The 19416-nt window shown below is 40.6% G+C and overlaps 1 protein-coding gene across 1 annotated transcript in view; it reads right to left on the bottom strand.

Annotated features, from left to right (window-relative positions):
* LOC102231720 (sprouty-related, EVH1 domain-containing protein 2) overlaps positions 1–18911 on the bottom strand; it is a 35675-nt gene extending 16764 nt beyond the window's left edge. The window contains exon 1 of the mRNA XM_005811367.3: positions 18230–18911. Within this exon, the coding sequence (XP_005811424.1) occupies positions 18230–18255 (26 nt within the window). The 5' untranslated portion in view covers positions 18256–18911. The remainder of the gene's footprint in view (positions 1–18229) is intronic.
* Between the last annotated feature and the right edge of the window lie 505 nt (positions 18912–19416).

Below are 19416 nucleotides of genomic sequence, written 5' to 3'. Positions count from 1 at the left end.
ATAAAACAACCATAAACAAGGCAGTAAGGATGCTCTTTTTGGACTGTAATATTGCAAAACATTTTTATTCCAGACTGCATAAAAAAAACATACACACACAGCTGCTGCTTGGGTCTAAAATGAGTGATAGCAGCTTCCTGGTTTCAATAGTTTTATTCAAAAAAGCCTCAACTTCACCAGCTCCATAGTCACACCGTGTCGCTGTTCATCTGAGAGAATAACACTCAGAGCAGTTAGATATCTAAAATGTTCATCTCTGTTTTATGTCAGTTACTTCATAAGAAGCAAATATAAATGTAAAAGTAAGTTGAATTGAGCACAAATAGATGTTTAAAAAATAGGATGCTTCTTTGTTTCCACATGCAATTTGTGTGTCCAGCCAATAAACTATTGTGTCTTGGAAGTTAAACAATTTAAATTACTGACAAGTTTAAATATGCCACGAGTTTTTTTCATTATTGTTCTTTATCTGCTTTTGTATCTATCTAATATGTAGGACCTGATTGCTTTCAAGTTATGTTTCAATTAAGGCTTCACATCTGAAAAACACTGAGGCAGTTTGTCGTAGCTGTAAAGAGCCAAGACTACGATACAATTAAATGATAAATTCCAAGCACCAAGCCAAGGTTCCCATTGTATTCGGCAAAGGCCACTACCAAATGGCTAGATGCAGCAATGTTTTAAAAAATTGCTTTCGAATCGCTAAAATCTTCCAGCATATGTGCAGCTTGTGAAGTGACAGAAATGATCTCTGACTGAATGGTGGACAGAGAGCCACAGTGCTGTACCTCCCCCACCTGCTGCTGCTGCACCGCGCCGACCAGACAACTCAAACGAAGCCACTAAACCTTTTTCCACACTATCAAGAAAAAGAAAATATAGACTGAAAATATTTCTGGTTGCATTAAATCTAGACAGAACGCTGCAGGTTTTCTGTAAAGCAGCAGAATGCAGGCTAGCAACTCCACTAGCCAGCCCAATTATTTAGCTAAACAGAAGCAGCGGAACAGCAAAACGGGATATCATCATGCAAAATACTTATTTCAAAACTTGTACTAAATCACCATATGTTTAGTCTATATTATGGAAAGAAAATAAATATCACAGATACCATTGTTATGCAGCAACTGTAACTTTGAATATATAGCTATGTTTTTGTTTAAAATGAATTACATTATGTTTTAAATTGTTGTTTTAATTTTTAGTGTTAATACTGTAAAAATTGGCCTTTTTACTCACGATTGTCATACTGTGACAAACTCATATCATTCCAAATTTGCCTTTAAATGTAACATTTGCAGCCCAAGTGCAGGTCTTGGAAACGAAAGTAAATGTCTGGCAAGTTATTTATTAAATCAGCCTAAGTTATGTTTTCAAATCTAAATGAGTGTTTCTATACTGAAACGATGAAAAGTCGCTAGGCAATAAAACTAATAACACTAGTAATCAGGGAAATAGTTGCGTTCTTATCCCAGCTACAGATCGTTTAAGTAAGACGACAGCCAACTGGAGCCTGAATCGGACACACATCAAACCAACAAACAAGATAATGCAGCCAGAGTTTGGTCTTGAGGAGCACAAAACAATACATGACAAAAAAACAAGCAGGAGACCGGAGGTGGAGCAGCAAACAACACGAGCCATTCCCCAGCCTTAGCATGACAGCCACCACCCTCACGGGGACACAATGCACATGGTCCCAATCCTCATGAACGACCCGACAATAACAGGATGTGCCTCTGTATATTGAATCGATGCTCTTTGTGTGTGTGTGTGCGTGTGTGTGGAGGGGCTGGGGGATTGAGGAGGGACATTAAAAGAGATATGGAGGAAGAGAGGCAGAGTGGGAGTGAATGGGAGAGGTGTTATATAATTAGCTTGCAGATAGTCCAAAAGATCTAATGCACATACACACTCTCGCACACACGCAAACACAGGTGGCAAAACTGGTTCACCAGCTCCCACCCACACACATTCATAAAAGTGACTGAATGACAGACTGGCTGACTGGGTGATAGCAGACAAACAGCCCATACAGAAAAGCAGCCACACAAACACCCACGTTTGTGCTTTTGTGTAAGGCGCGCATGCATAAAATGAGATGTTTTTTTCCATCTAGCAACTACAAGTTGTTGTTGTTTTTTTTTTTTTCTTTGCACAATATGGGCGCAATAACTGAAAGGGTCACTTAAAAAAAAAAAAAGATGTTATGAAACAGACCAAACTGGGAGGTTCAGCGGTGTTTACTGGCAGAGGACAGAGTTAGCCATGATGTCGGTGCGCAGGTGGGGTTAAACTTGTCATGTGAAAGCACGATGGGCGTAGGCAAAAAGTCATTCAGGTTCCTCTGTGGAGCTGGAAAACTTGAAAAGCAACAAAGGAAATAATAGAAATTTAAAATAGACACCTCAGTTACCTACTTGTGTTTCCATTAATCTAAACTAACTGCAAGCTAGCTTACAGTGTAAGCCATCTTTCTTTCTTACAGTGAAAAGCAACTATCTCAAAGTTCATTGGCTAAATGGCTAAAATTGCTCATAAAAATAGCCCTAATGTGTTATACTTTTAAAATATCATATCTTGACTTCATTATTCCAACTAGAGTGATGTTAGCTTTGGCTAAAATATCTTCCCATGTATTTTAAGGTTGCAGTACATTGAGGCTACTTTGGTGGCAAATGAAGCATTTATGCAACCTTTGTGGCATACCAAAATAATAAAAATAAAAACAATACAGAGAAAATGTATCCTATTTCTATCAAAGGAATAAATAGCCTTGCTCCAGGCAACTATGATGGATTATCACTATATGCCTCAAATAAAACCACCAAAATAAACACCTGAATCCAGCTATAGAATGAATAACACCCCAAACATAGAGCTCATTTTCCAAATGTGCAGGCCAAATCTGAACAAGGCCCATATGCTGCCAGAATTAGTTGGCCCACATGCAGCTAAAAGAGTCCAAACACCCAAAAACCAGTCTTCCCTAGTAATTACCACTGAACCAGAGCTCACCAACCACCATTAGAGCACTCCCACACAGACTACGTCATTATATACCGACTACATGGGACTGATGAGATCACTTCTAGTATTGCAGAAAGAGAATGATGATGTGTTCTTCTGCTTGAGCAACAATTTCTCCATTAACTCCTAGAAAAGTAGTTTATAAATAACTAGCACAATGACTGAAAAACTACACAGCAGAAATGCAATCTTTTGCATAAGCAGTGACAAGAAAAAATACAAGTAAAATTTTGTTCATGCCTAAGAACTTCTAAAACAAAAGAAAAAAAAAAAGACCTCCGCTTGCTTTTATTTTAATTGGAAAATGAACAAGGGTTCTGCCTGGAATTCAGCACATTTATTGATGCTCCTTCAGCTTCCACTCAGTAACTCTCACTGTTTTTTAATGACCCAATATTTCTAAACTGTAGCTGCGTTTCCATTACAAACGTGCGCAAAATTTTTCAATATGCCGCTAACGTCAGCAAATTAAAGAAAAAAAAAAAAACAACAACAACACAATTTCACAATTGTGGTGTTTCTAGTAAAAAAAACAAAACACAATTAAAATCACACTGTAAGACAACATTCACCCACTACTTCTGGTTGTCTCCGTCATCTGATTGTTGATCACGTGACTTGTGTGATGAAAACTAAAATGTTCCTGTTACTGTTTAGCAAAAATAATACACTAAATTTGATACAGCCGAGAAACCACCCGACGCCCTCAGGTGGGTTTTGGGACGTCGCGTGCTGCGGTGGTCGGAGGGTGCGCCCCGTATGCACTACAGAGCTGCAGACTTAAGAGTCCCGTCCTCGGCTCGGTATCGTTCCCACGTGTCTTTCCACAGTTCTCTTTGTCTCCTTCCTGTCGAAATATTGTTGATTAAAGGCCACTGGTGCCAAAAATATATATGTGAAAAAAAGGGAGTTGTTTTTTTTTTTTTTAAACTGGCATTTTTCCATTCAGTTGCTGTTTTTTTTGTAATTCCAGTTTGCACAGTTACAGTATATTGCTAATGGAAATGCAGCTGTGAATAAGACTTTCTTGTAAGTAAGGAAAAAGTGTAGGTACTTCCTTCAGCCAGCTGGCAGGCAGTGTGCAGTGACAGAGGAGAGGCAGCGTAGCGTTATTCTTTACAACTTAAAGAATTGAAAACTGGCACTTTTTTAAAATGAATGTTCAAAATGGCAATTTGACTGCAGTAAAATCTTATTAAACCAGCTTGCTCCGTACATTAAAGTAACTCAAGACGCAGTTACTTTGAACTTCAAGTCATTCATTCGTTACTTTTGGCTCTGTAAAACTGCCATAGAAAATGTTTGCATTTGGAAATCCATACAGTTGCCTTTACATGACTCAGACACACATGACGAATCCAGATATAGCGCGACAGCATCCAAGCCATCCGCATGCAGAAATAAACACCAAATTCTGCAATAAATAGACACATGTGCTTTCAGATACACGATCCAGGCTATCAGCTCTCTGAGATGAACTCGTCACATTTTGGTCCGTCTTGTGACCCATGTCTAGCGCCCCGTCTGCCGACAGGCCCTGTAATCTGTGGTCGGAACACACAGACAGCCACAACCAGCAGCAGAGCGCTGCTTTAATACCCTTGGAGGAGACTAAACATCTTGGCACAGATGCACTCACACTAACATTTAGGAACTGTGAATCTAATTCTGTCCATGTCAATGTTGCATGAAGCGCTGATGCTGGAAAGAAAAAAAAAAAAAAAAAAAAAAGGGCCGACAGCCGCTTTGAAAGAAGACGACCGATGCGCCGAGGTCGTCCATTCATACAGATTCCAGCATGAAAAACATCTTAGTTGATCACTTTTAACCCAGCAGTAAAGTGGCTGTGAATTTTACTTGGCGTCACGACCAAATGTGAGTGACGACTCAGGTCGGACGGGCGATAAGAGGGGAGCTCACCGCCTCGCAGATAACAGCGGCGAATCCGTGAGTCGTGGCCTTTTATAATTTATTGTAAGCCAGCAGGACAAAAGTGCAGGGTGTGTCAGGCAACCGTGTCCTAAAAAAGCTCACGCACGTCCAATCGCCAGCCGTTATGCATTTGTTGCAATGCCACTTATACTGCATATCAAACAATAAGTCATAAGCGCAACAGCCTGGAATACAAGCCTGAAGTGTCACTAACTAGAGCCCCAAACGCTCTCTGCTGAGTTTTCAAACGGCGATATTCTTAGCTATGTGGAACAAAGCACTGAAATAGTCGAATGTGTTGGTTGCTAAACAACACATTTGTCCAAGTTCATGAACTTAGCATGTTTTGAGTATGTGCTAAAAGGATCTACCTGGGTTTACCTGACCCATACCGATTTCTACTTCACTTTGAGATTTGGACTCAGAGTAAATTTGTGATATGTCCCAAACCTTTGTTTGATCCTTTTTTTTTGTGACAAAACTCCTTCCATCCTTCCCCTCAGCATTTCTGCTGGCGACTACAGTCAGAGTCAAACCAGAGAAAACTTTATTTATTCTATCACTGGCTCATTATGAGTTTCATTAATGAAAATGAAAAAGCAAAACAAAACATGAGAATTTCAAGAAATAACTGGAAGTTCAAATGTCTTGTTTTGTTTCATCTTTTTGACCTTTAAGCTCTTACCTGCTAGGAGACATGAGGAATGTTGGCAGGCTTTTGGAAATAACAATATTGAGGTAAGGATTTACATTCTCTAGATGATAAACTTGGAAACCTTTGATTTTGTGATGCTAAGATAGCTAATCACTAACATGCTAATGCCATTTTAAAATGTCAACTCTGTTTTTTTTTATTTTATTTTAAAAACCTGTCTAACAATTACTTTTTTTCTCTGATACACACACATACAATTTAATATTAGTTCCTAATGAGAAATCTGACTCCTAATGATCGGTGTGGTCGAACCAGAGTTTGGTATCTGTTAGCGTTCACCGTTAGCTGTTTGCTGGCAGTCTTCAGTAGGAATTGTTTCGCTTCAATTTCTCTCATTTGACCTACAGAAATACTAAAGCTAACATAACTTTGACCAAAAAAAAAAAAAGAAGAAAAAAGGCCTTTAGCACCAACAAGAAGTTTATCATAGATTCAACAGCTTTCCCCCTCTTTTTGCTTAAAGACAAATATGATAGATTTGCGCGATCAAGTTTGGAGCTCGACTCTTCCTTTGTCCTCCTCATACGAGACGGAAAGCATTGGATGTAAAATTAGTTTTAAAAAAAAAAAACTGCAGGCAGAGGCTGAAGAAAAGCTAATCGAGACCACTTTAAAATTTTTTTACAGAGCACGACTGCACTTGAACCGTGACACAAAAACAATTAGAGCTGCTTTATAACTCTTTCACCATGCCCACTTTATATTTATACACAACAAACAGGCTATTGAATGTGCTCCAGAGTTAAATGGACCCTGAGAAATCCCCCCTTTGTGCAAGAGGGCCGTAATAAAACAGTAAACGGGACTTGGAAGCCGGCTTGGAAAGGTGTGGAATCCAGCTCATGTGTGCCAGATAAATGGGCCGGTGAGGGCAGTCCAGCCATGTGTGATAAGGGTGGCTACACTTCCTGTGATAAAGAATGACTCGCCACGCCTCTGCATGATCAACAGCGCCACACACACCCCTCTATGCACACAGTATGCGCTCTGTTTGCTGCAATCAGGAAGTGACTGAAGGGCACTTCACAATCAGGATCATTTCATTATTGGTTTGTTTTTCTGATGTCCTGAATGCTCCCAGTCTCACGGCATTGTGTGATGCTCCTGTGGCGAAGGCACTGCAATGCATGGCGCGCAAACAAAATAAAATGAAAATAGAAATAAGCTGCCGCAATGCTTCCAGATGTTTGAATTTGCTCGTTTTCTGACTTGTATGAGTCTAAACTTTGATGTCTTTGGTTTTTTTTCTCAATTAACTGCTACTAGTAATTAGACCAAGTAAGGATGAAATGTTCGTAATTTGATTTGTTTATGCTGAAGGACAATTTGCCGCTTGTTGGTTAGAAGAGAGGATTCGTCTGTTCTACCTGATCTTTTTAATTTCATTACCTCTCATTCAGAGAGACAGGAAGTGCGGGGTTGGGCCCTGGGGGAGAGGTGAAGAGAATTCATTCACAACTATTGACGCGGGCGCCTCCTGGGGGGAAGTCTGATCGGCATTCTGTCAATCAGCTGCAGTTATGTGGAACGTTCACATGTCCGGCCAGCACAAGGCTCGAGCCGCTGCTTAGGCCCAGTGCGTCAGTTGATATGGGAGCGGCGTTAACGGATAACACGCCATGCCCGACTGGCCAATCACGGGGCGAAAGCACCGAGGGCGCTCTGATCAATTAGTCACCGATCGTTATGGGTCTATATTCCCTCCGAAACAGCGAGGGTGGTTAAAGATCCGCAGAGGAAGGCGACCAAGCCATTCCTGAAAACATTTTTCGTCGAAGTTGCAGGAAATGGCATTCGGTCGTCCTCTGTAAGTAACCAAACAGAGCCTCTCCTTCGCATATTTTCACATGCTACGTCTGCGGTGGTTTATTTTGTGTTACAACATTGTTACATTTTCAACAGCTCCGCAAACAGACGCTACCCTCCGCAGATGAATGGAAATAATTAGAGAGCACCAAGAAATCGGCCGGTCGCCCGACTGACAGGCTGCTGAGGAAGTCAAAGAATCTGATCTTCAGTGTTTTAGTTGTGAAAAGAAGCCTTGGTTAGCCACTTTCAATATGTATTAGTTTTGGAAGCAGGAAGCAGAAAAATACAAGAAGCTATTTCAAGGAAGTAGATTTTTTTCCCCTCTACTTCTTTAGTCTGTAGGTCATTAGGGCTGCAAGACAGGGAAAATATTCAGTAAAGACGTTTTAACTTAAACTTTCAACCACATAGTGTCTATGTTCTGAAGGGCAAACACACAATGAGCCATTTCACAATTAACACTAACTGTGTTAATTGCTAAAAAAATAAAAGTCAGCTGTAGTCATTTTGTTTGTTTTAAATGAGTAAAACCATGCTTTACAACGACCGGTGGGTCCCCTTTATACTCAGAAGTCAGATTTGTTGTGGAGCAACCTAAAGATTAGCATTTGGTACGGCTCCTGTAGATGCAAAATATCTGTTTGAAAACTTGCTTCTTTTTGTGCTTTAACACATAAAACAGAGAAATTATTACGGGATTTTATTGCTAATAGCAGTTAGCAACGCAACAATTCAAAACTCTGATTGTTTTCCCGACTTGCTACTAGAACAATGCGAGTCACTCCCAATGCTTACACAAATGGATTGTGATTTTGCTTCTGCTCCTAATATGAATAGGTAATGAGTGTTCAAATCAGAAAGGTTAAAATAAAATGTTGTTTTTATATGCCGTTATAGCTTTCAATAGGAAATCTGGCAGATCAAAGCTTTGCCAAACCAAGAAAACAAAAATCAAATCCAAAATTCTACCAGTGCATCTTTAGAGTTACATCATTGGCATAAATTCCTTATTGAGAAAGCTTTATGTATCTTCTACATATTTTCAAAAAATCTGGATGGTTTCGGTATCTTCCTCAAAGACACGTCACAAATTCATCATGACTATAAATGTTGCTCGGAGCATAAACAAGCTTCACAATTCATAAAGTAGGCAGGCCAAAAAGTGAAAACCACTGATAAATAAATCAAACTCCTGTCTCTTACACCTCTGTGCAATTGTTGGCGCTCAGCATTGCTCTTATAACTGTACTTCAAAAGTGGCAGCCCCTCCAGTTAACACGAACTCCACTGAAACTAAGCTGATTGGTCCTAAACCTCTTACAGACCCTCGATAAAGCCTCCCATCCGCTTATTCTTGGTTCGACTTAACGCTTTGGGCTGAGTGAAAGTGACGAGCGAAGGGGGGTGGAGAGGGGGGGGTGGGGGGGCTTTCTAATCCTCTTTGCATCTTTGACGGACGTCCAACACAATGTCAGCCGGAGGTGTGTTTGATCAGGTGGGCTTCGTTTACATAAACTGTCAGATGTCAATGGTTTATCTTGTAATTGGACAAACTGTGGCGCATCAAGCCAACTGAAAACTATTTGCATGATGAACACTAGGAAGCCTGTTCACTCAGGGCTTCCCCAAACGAGGCACATCGGGATTTTTGCAGCTACGCATGAAAGGCAACAGCAATATCAGATGTTACTTCGCCCGAATTTGTTGCAGGTTGGAATCATATTTCACAACATGTGATATTTATACATAACATTCTCAGAATTAATTTAACTCTTCCTAAAACAAATGGTGTCGACTGGAGCTTACCAGCGGCATCGCAAAGACTGGGCCTCGAGATAAATATGCCGTCACACTGGCTATATAGTTTTGTATACTGTACCCACTGTACTTTTTGCATGACTTCTTCTAAAAACACATGTACTGCCAAAAACTGTTAGTTAAGGAGGTAAACTGTAGTCCATCCAAATGATTAAACCCATTTTGAACATTTGGTCATTTGGGTACAAAATGGAAACGTCAAGAACAAAATTCGTTCTACCTACGTTGACAGAAAACTAAAGCTATCTTCTGTCTACTGTAATAAACTTTGCCCAACACTTTGCCCACTCAGTACTTACCAGCAGTAATGACCCCTGGTTATTTAATCATTTTCGTTATTTCACACTATTCATACAAAGGGGTTCTTTAAACATTAATGTTATTTAATTTGTCAGGCCAATGATAAACCAAAATACCTATCATGGTAAGAAATTTAATCTGATAAAGACCCAACCCTATGCTCAACTACTAAAAGAAATAAACAGATAACACAATGACTAAGTACACAAGAACTAAATTTGATGACGAGCATAAAAAGAGAGTAGAAAGTTACAAAGTAGCAACATGTGGGTCTGAAGTGGAGCCATTACTGGAGTGACAAGTTGACTTGAAGTCGTATCCAAAGCAGCAGTAAAAACAAATGGTTAGCGTTGATGCTATGATTCATTGCCCTTAAAAATTTAATAACCCCAACAACATTAACACAAGGACTGTTTGGTGGAGATGAAAAGCTAAAAACACTAATGTTAAAACCAAGCTGACAAATAAACCATTTCTTTTTGTTACTGTTGGGGGGGGGGGGGGGGGGGGGGGGGTAAATATGTGCAAGGAATGTTTCCTCGGCTTTGAAAGCCTTATAAATTAAGGTCACCAACACGCCCTCAAGCTAACTATGGTGTCACACTAGCTGAAGAACTGAAAGTTCACAAAGTTCATTCACTGGGGAGAAGAATGGGAGTTATCTGCAAACAGCCTCTCGAGTCGTCGTACATACGGGTTCACCAGGGGGAAAAGACACACGATGAAGTGAATGAATACTCGAGCTATTATAATCTTGGTCATCCAGTCAGCTGATGAGCAGAGATTTAAAAAAAAGGGAGGGGAGGAAAACAATCCAGGTCCATTGTTTGGTGTCCTGATATAAACAGCTCGGACCATTATATGGCCTAAAGGCTCTGGAGAGCAAGCAGCGATGAGCCTCTGTGAAACACAGGAAACACTGTGGAAAGCATCTGTTCCATGTGATCCGTGCGTGCACGCGTGCACCAGCGGAGGGGGAGTACAGAAACTTAAAAAAAATACCGAGGGCTCTGCAAAGGAAGCGGACAGGCTGTATGTGTTTACGCGTCTGATTTTGACACGTACCGTTCAATGCAGCTCATCACTTCATCGTCTGCAGATAGTGTAAAACGAAGCCACGCGTCTTTAAATACACAGTCAAAATGTGACGCCGTGACAGCGGCGCTGACTTCATGCGAGTCGTTGGTCTTGAAGGCTCTTCCTGGCTCTTCTAGATTTTTAGACCTCACCCAGGTTGACAAACTTGGTTACCACGAGATATTAAGAGAGACAAAGCAGCGATTGGGCCTTTGCAATGTTCCATAGAATACCGGTTCAGGTCGCAGAAACTTAAAGGTGTGCTTCGAGAACTTTTCGACATTTTTTTGGCCTTTTATAGGTTGTAAAGACCAGTGATCCCAAATAAACTGTTTTATCGGTAATGGAAAATTGAAGGGGGAAAAAGTAAAATATGCTGCAATAAAATGTTAACTTCTACCGCGGCTCATACATTCATTTGAAAAAATAGTTTAAATCTTTCTGACGGCGATGTGAAAGACGGTTTCTTCCTCCCTGGTCTGCTCTGTATTTGACGCCATCCAACTTCTCATTGGCTGTCTGCCTGTACCTGCTGAACAAAAGGATCCCCCACAACATGATGCCGACACCACCTCCGTCCGCAGAACGGTATGTTCGGAGTAAAATACACTATTAGCTGTTCAACACACATCTCTGTCTGCAGGTGTAACCGGGTTGTATTAGCAGTTTCGTATGACCCAGAATGCGCTCTGTAGCAAAAATAGTTCACATATCTGTCGGTGAACGTCCTGAAAGCCGCCATGTGCAGCGAGGTGACTTCAAAATGCAGACCCCTTCTCTTGATTTCTTCTTCCCTGGTATTCTTTTATTTCTTTCTGGTTGTACTTGTAAATAATGTTTGGCTATATTTTTATATTTATAGCCTTTCAGACCGGCCTTCTTGCAGGCAGTGTTTCATTGTGCAGGTAAAACGTGTTTCCACTTCCCACATGACAACAACATGTTGAGGTGAGTGGTGCTGCCATCAAAATTTGATTCATAGTACATTGTTGTTCTGTTCAGTAATATTTTTTCTGTTCCTAACCCATAACTTGGACATTTAGATACATTTCTTTTTGTGAAGTTCTACTTATGAACCAAGTTAACAGCAACACCAAATGCATCCAACATGGCCGCTCGGCTGTTGGGTAATATTCTCCTGAGAAACGGGACTTGGAGCGGTCAGTCTGTGACATGACGATTTTTCTGTTATCGCTCTCCGAAAGACGACATTGTGTCCGAACTACTTTACCATAACGTGAATAAACTCCGGTTGCTACAGAAAATTAGCTTTTTCAGCTAACTTGAGCACATTTATATTGACAATGTTGATTAAATCTGCGGTATGTAACTTTTACAAAAACATTTATTTTTTTATTTGTTAAAGCTGTCACAATGTCATGATGGTGTAGTATGAGACAAACAATCTGTGAAAAAAATTGCCGCTCTTCCACCTCCCACTGCTATTATCGTCTGAAGAAATGCAACGCTCCCGGTCAAAAACAGCCAATCAGAGCCAGGAGGAGGAGCCTAGAGCTACCAAACATGCTTGTGTAAGCACTGCTAAGGGAAAAGGAAAAGCATTTATCCTTCGTCATCAGTAGCTATGCTAACTAGCCTTAGACCTCTCGGCAGTCTATGTTGTGGTGAATCAGCTGCAGACTGACATATACTGTCATGACATAATAATAATTTGAACAAATGTGTAAAAAATATATATATTTTTTTTAAATAGAAGTTACATACTGTAGCATTAAGATGCATTGAAAAATAAAATCTGGATCAAAAAGTTGGATTTTGGGCCCATCTGACCAGAGCATTTTTATGTACTATATACCCTACAAGTCTTCTTGCAAACTACCAATGGGATTTTTGTTATGGCTTTCTTTCAACAATGGCTTGCAGCATCATATCAGTTTCCAAAAGGAGTGAATCATTTAATCATCCATCTATGTCCGGTTTTGGTGACGAGCTTTCTCCCTCCTACCAGGTTTATTGAAACGTTAATATCGGATTCAGCTAAGTTGGAAAAACGGGGAACAGGACAGTCCTGCAGAGGGAACATACAGGTCGTCTGACTCCTCGCTGCTGCGTTCACCACTTCGTGACTGCTTTTTATTTCAGGGACGGATTCGGTTTCAACTCTTTGTCGACCTTAGCTGAATGTCACCGAGCATCTCCTGTCCAATACTGACTGTGCACATGCTGACTGGGCAGTAGCTCACACCAGATCAATACATCCTCTGCTCATAGTGTTACTCTCTGTGTACAGGGGGGGAGGATACAATGCACCCTTATAATGAGTAATAACCGAGAAGAGAAGAGGAACTTCCAAACCTGGGATATGACAAAGATAACACATTAAATCTGTCAACATTACAGCCCAAGCAGGTCGTAAACAAACGCGTCAACAACTACACGGCAACACAACAAAAGGCAGATAATGAACCGCTGATGTCGCAAGAGACTGAGAACTGTTACCGAATACTGACATCATAAAAGAAATACGTGACACCACGAGTATAAACGGGTGTGTCTTTATGTCCTGACCCGACATCAAACCCATAACTGGCTTTACTTCAGATAAAGAAACCGCATTACACAAAATAGATAATATTTACGACGACCGCTTCCGACCAGCCAAAAAGATAAAGATAGCAAGGCTACAACCAACAGTAAAAAGCACATTAATAATCTTAATAGATACTGAAATTATATTTTAATCTTTTTTTTTTTTTCTAGTAAATCGCTGTAGTCCAATAAAATTAGCTCAGACTCGCCTTTACAAGTCAGGAATAAGCCCAACAGATAACATTCAACTGGGAGACAAAAAAACTGTCACAAGATGAGAGTACACTAATGTTACGAGCTGTACTTGTTCACTGCATATATTTTCATGCAAATATATATATATATATATATATATATAAAAATATATATATACATATATATACTGTATTTCCAAAGTGGTTATGCACGTTTGTATTTGTCGTCAGGGTTGTGGTTTCACAGTCATGTGAAAAAAAGTCAGTATGACCTTCAAATAAAAAGCATCAGCTTCCAACTATAGGTAAACCCAAACCCGGACATGAGATGCTTTGACGACGTTTACCCAAACACTTGGCCAAAAAGTTACACCATAGTACGGCCTTTATAGCTTCTGCATTAATCAGAACCGGGTCACGCCAATCAAACTGGCTTGTTAGGTCAATTATATATATTCTAATCTGATTCTGGTTCTAAAACAAGTTTAGTTTATCATGCCAGTTGGTAAAAACTTTTCAGTCAAAGTGAGCTAAGATGATTGCCTCAAGTCACAAACTTTGCAGCAATCCCTCCTCCTTGTTGACCTTGTGGCGACACCGGACAGTTTATTGCATTGAGTCACCAACTCTGCTGTAAATCCTCACACTGGTCATCCGTTTGGCAAAAGAAAACTCCCATCAACTCAAATCTGGTGAGAAATGCCCCCCGTGATTGTAGGGGTGGGCGATATGGACTTGAATATTGTTTTATTACAATATTTTGTGGTAATATTGTGATAAACAATGAACGTGTCAAGTGTCAGGCTGTGACAACATGAAACGGCAACCACAGCCCCACAAAAACCAATAACGGTCTTGATAAACATATTAATTTGTAATGCGCTTCTTTAGAACACCGGTCACATAAAGAAGCGTGATTTCTGTCACTAAACTCCACACAGTAACTGCATTTAATCAAAATTTCAAATTAAACCATATTTATTGGTACTTTCATTGAACAAACAGTGGAGAAAATAGTAAAACTATCAATCCCGATAACTCGGACAGCTTTTAAACATCATTAATTGAAATTGACCACAGCAACGATAAATTGGAATTCTTATCATGATGAGAAATGTATCACAATAAATGATAAAAGATACGATAAATGCCCAGCCCCACGTGATTGCTATGAAACTCTTGGTTCCACTGCTGGTGACCAAAGACATTTCAATCCAGAAGAATTGTGCCAACTATTCAAACCTGTTTCTGTATGGATCTGTTATGGGGAACCATTTCCAGAAGCTTAAATGCAGTAAACAACATTTGTCAAGTGTAGCCAAATGGTTCCGACAGAAATGTCTTAAAATACTTTTGAACAATTATGAGAGACCTGAGGATAGACGTGCAAAAGCAGCACTGGTGTTGCCATCCAAAGTCACCCAGCCGGGTTCTTTTGAAAGTTTCCAGGGTGTGGTTTGGTTTTGCACATTAGTGGCGAAAGCAAACTTTATCAGCAAGGCCATAAAGGTATCGCCTGCAACAGGAAATGATCCAACAGCTTCAGGGAGAAATTTTTTGTTGTTGTAATATATTGTGACAAATGTATGGCCTCTGTCTCGCCGTAGGACTTGGGTGGGGACAGAATCAGATGTGGGACTGTGCAATGAGAGGTACACTGAGAGAACCGAATCAATAAAACTGATGCAACAATTTGCAAACATCAGATGGTGATACGTATATAATCAACCCCTCTGAATAAAAATGGTTAAATTAATTGAATTCCAACCAACTTCTCAATTTTGTTCAGACAAAAATGGTTTTAAGTAATAATTTAGGTTTATTTTTCGCTAATGTGGATTGTCCTGTGTGAAAAAGAAGCCGAAACAAGAACAGATTTGCGATTTAGGCATTAAATGTTAATATATAAATCCAATTTTCAAATAAATTTTATGGTGGTCGGATGTTAAACATTTTCCTTGACAGCCACAGCTAAGACGAATGCTTCAGGATTAAGAAGTTTGGTTTCTAACTTGCTAACAATTTAGCATTCGCGCTGTTAATAAACTAGCTACAGCATGAAATGCTACTGACACCATTAAAAAAAACCCTTCAAAATATCTCCCATCAAGGTGGCAATTAAGTTTTTTCTCAACAACCTTGAATAAAAATAATTAGCAAAAGGTTAAAGAAGCTCAGCACACTAGCATCTTTTTCTTTAGCATTAGCGTTCAGGAAAATATGTTACCAAAACCATAACAGATTTTTAAAATATGTACCAAGGTAGCATTATAACCTATTTTTCCTGACAACCACGGTTAAGGTTCTCTATGAACTCTAACATTAGGAAGCTTAGCTTGCTAGCATGTTTGTCCTCAACATTTCATGTTGCCAAGCTAGTTACAGCTGGATAAAAGCTCATAATATTTACTAAATAAATAGAAGTAAATACACTGAGGAGACAAGGTGATTTGTCTGACTTACTCCTGTTGTGTAAGGACTACAAACTTTCCAGTAGATATGCCTACTGACCAGTATCATACATCTTCTATCATATTTTCTATCTGAAGGTTAAAGTCCTTTTTAATGAGACTCCGGGTACAGTGCCAGAACTAAAATATTATTTTTTTCTGGCTGCAGAGCACAAAGTTTCACAGTGTTCACCTCCCACCTTTTGCTGCACACTGCTGGTCAGCAGACTGAGAGAAGGCTACTACACTGTTCTTTCACAAACAAGAAATATGAGTTTCTTCCGGTCATGAAAACCACAGATAGTGTGTGTAAGCTAACTCACAATTCAATGTTTAGTTGTATAGAAGTTGGGAGAATTTTGACCATTCCAGGCAGTAAGCAATTAAAAAAATACAACATAAGACAACTCCCCAAAAACACGCACAATATGTGAATGTCGCAATACAGATATCACTTGCTATGGATAAATCATTTTTAAAAAGTACTTCTACTTTGCAAATAGACCTCAGATAATAACTAGTTTATCCATCTCAACAACATGGCTTTATTGAATAAATCAATTCTGGCTAACACCTGCTGTTTTCACAAAGACCTGCCTTACTCTAAAACATTTTGTGTTGTATTAAACTAGAAGGGCCATATGGAGCCTGAACGTAGGGTGCCTAAATTATTAGCTCACATTGACTCCAGTCCAAGATTTTCTTCACCATATGCATATTGTATACATTGTGTGATATTGAAACCCTGATCCATTTGTGACATTAGCAATAGTAAATACAATTTTATTTTCGCTAGAGGTTATCTTAGCATAAAAAAATATCACCCCAACTAAGGCCTTGTTTCAAAACAGACTTGATAGTGTTTTGTTTTGAACTACTCTTCTTCCTGAAATAATTGTACCTGATCATTATTCTATAAAATATGTTCCTGTGTGAAGGCAACTACTACATGTCAGTAATTTTCTACTTCCAAATTTAGTAAATTTCGAGTATTAGTAGAAACTACAAATGTTATCTATCTATTGTATTTTAACTGTATTTTCTACCATTCAATACCCTCCCAAATTCGTGTTAATATAGTGCCGACCGGTGCCAGGTTACGTACTCGGGTTTCCCTGTGGGGTCGTAGACCGGGGAACAGACACCCAGACGCGGGGCTTGTGCTGACTACAGCACGGCCGACAGGCATGAATGGGGACTCGCTGAAGGTTAGAGGGCTTTTATGAATGAGCCGCCGTCACGCTACCGCAGCGCAAACATCCCCCCCCCCCCCCCATCCGGTGCCCTTCGCCCTTCCAGCCCCCGCCAACAAATCAGCCCAGGCAGGCATTGCCACCGAGCAGCCTAGCTCAGACGAGAGGAAGAAAAAGAAAAAAACAACCAACCGTCTAGTATAGTTTTTGTGTCGCCTAATATGAAAACAGCTGGTTAGGGGTAAGCGTTCGGCTTTAACTGGTGACCCACTGGTGCCGTGTAAACAGGTCCGTGGGCCTACACACACACACACACACACCGAGCTACATTTCGCAGAAGGCGAACGAGCCCGCGTGGCGGACAGAAACGAGCCGCGACGACTCGAATCAACCCGAATCCGACGCTGGATTTTTTTTCTCTCTCTCTCTCGCCTCTGAAAGCCAGCCGTCGTTTACAATCCCATATAGCCTGCTATTTTTTTTTTTTTTTAATTTTTTTTTTTTATGAATGGAGCGCGGTAGGCTATGCAAATGAGGGCGATTGAGAAAGAGATGGCGGATGGGGCATATCGGATATCTCTTATCCGGTGAGACTTCCCCCTTCGGTTGAAAGCAAACACACAGATGTGACCAAACAGCAGAGAGAAACGGGGGCAGAAAGAGAAATGCGGCCGCTACACCGTAACAAACCGTGCCCCCCCCCCACGCGCGCTGCCGTGGCTACATGTATTTCTCTATATATTTAAAGCTCGTTAGGCGCGTTTGAGTTCCTAAGTTACGCTGCAGCAGGGCCTCACTCGCTGCTCTCTCGCTTGAGATCCTTTCAGAAAATGTTTCCGATCCACCCACGCTTATTCCCCTCCTCCTCCTCCCACTCTCCTTTCTCTCTCTCTCTCTCTCTCTCGCCTTCTTTAGGCTGTTTTCTAGAACATAATAATATGGGGCGGAGAGGGGGGGGGGGGGGGGGCGAACCGTAAAAAATAAAAATAAAACAACAAAAATACAAACGCAACACACAGCCGATGCATTAAAGACACGAACGGTTACGATTAAAAGGGAAGTACAGCTTTGCAAGGAGAGTTTTTGCACATTCCACCAAGTTGCTCCAAGCAACTTATAAGCACGGGGGAGAGAGAAATCTTTAAAAGCTGCATTACTTACTCGTTTGGGTGTGTTTCCTCTATCATTTTTTCGTTTCACCTCAGGTAATGTACCACGGCGGTTGCATACTTTTCACTCGTCATTCTTTCACCTCCGATCCTGCGTCCAATTCCGCATAAATCCCCCCTGCGCCTTTGTGCGAAGTGTCGGCTCTCAGGCTTTGCCCTCGACAGTCCCTTTTTTTTTTTTTTTCCTGAAATCCTTTCCTCCGCTGAAGCCACGCTGTTTTCTCCTGGATCCCAGAAGAAGAAGGAATAAAGGACCTCCTCTTCTCCGTCTGGAACTTTAATACCCAATCAGTGGATAAACGCAGGCTGCACTGGCAATTTCGGTTGCCGAATCTAGCTCCTGATTCTCTCTAACCCCCCCACCTTCCCCAAACACACACACATACACACACACACACGCTCGCGCGCGCGCAAACTCGCTCGCTCACTCCCTCTCACACACGCTCCGTTTTTTAAGTCCTAAGGCGCATGTTTTCACCGACGACTCCTCTTCCAGTTGTGCGTAAAAAAAAAAAAAAAAAAAAAGAAAGGAAAGAAGCGCGTCTTTGCTGCTGTTGCCGAGGGGTGGCCCCGCTAGAGCCCCATCTCTCACTACTCCATGTTGGATTGCAGGCGGCTGAGCTGCTCCAACGACGCCGGGGGGAGGAGAGAGAGGGAGGCTGGGGGTGGAGAGCGGAGCAGGGCGGAAGCGGTGACGTCGTGCTACATTTTGGTGGAGGGCCCAAGACGGCTGCAAGCTGTGGCCTATAGTGGCCCTTGATAAATGCAACAACCCCCTCCCTCCCTATTACACACGCACACCCACGCCCACACACTCCTTGATCCTTGATTTCAAATCCGGGCATGTCTCATATCAAAACTCTTAGTTCAAGTACAAGCTTGGTCTTAAAAGATAGACTATTGAGTGGGAAATTGTGGAAAGGGTGATTATGTATGGAATGCCCAAAGTACCAAAATTTTCTAAACGAAATAAAATATATGCGAATGTTAAATAAATATGTAATTAAATAACTTTTTAAAAATATATTTAATCAATAGAATACAGTTTGAAATAAATAAATGTGTTTTTAATAATAGTTACATGTAGAATCTATCAATCACATTCTAAAGCCACATGAATTCAATTAAATTATTTTACAATGTATTAGAGCTGCATCGCATAAAAAAAAAACACGACAT

Source organism: Xiphophorus maculatus, chromosome 22, assembly GCF_002775205.1.
Source record: "Xiphophorus maculatus strain JP 163 A chromosome 22, X_maculatus-5.0-male, whole genome shotgun sequence".
In the NCBI taxonomy this organism is placed as follows: Eukaryota; Metazoa; Chordata; class Actinopteri; order Cyprinodontiformes; family Poeciliidae; genus Xiphophorus; species Xiphophorus maculatus.
Note: the sequence above shows the minus strand (reverse complement) of the source record. Positions and strands in the feature narration are given on the sequence as shown.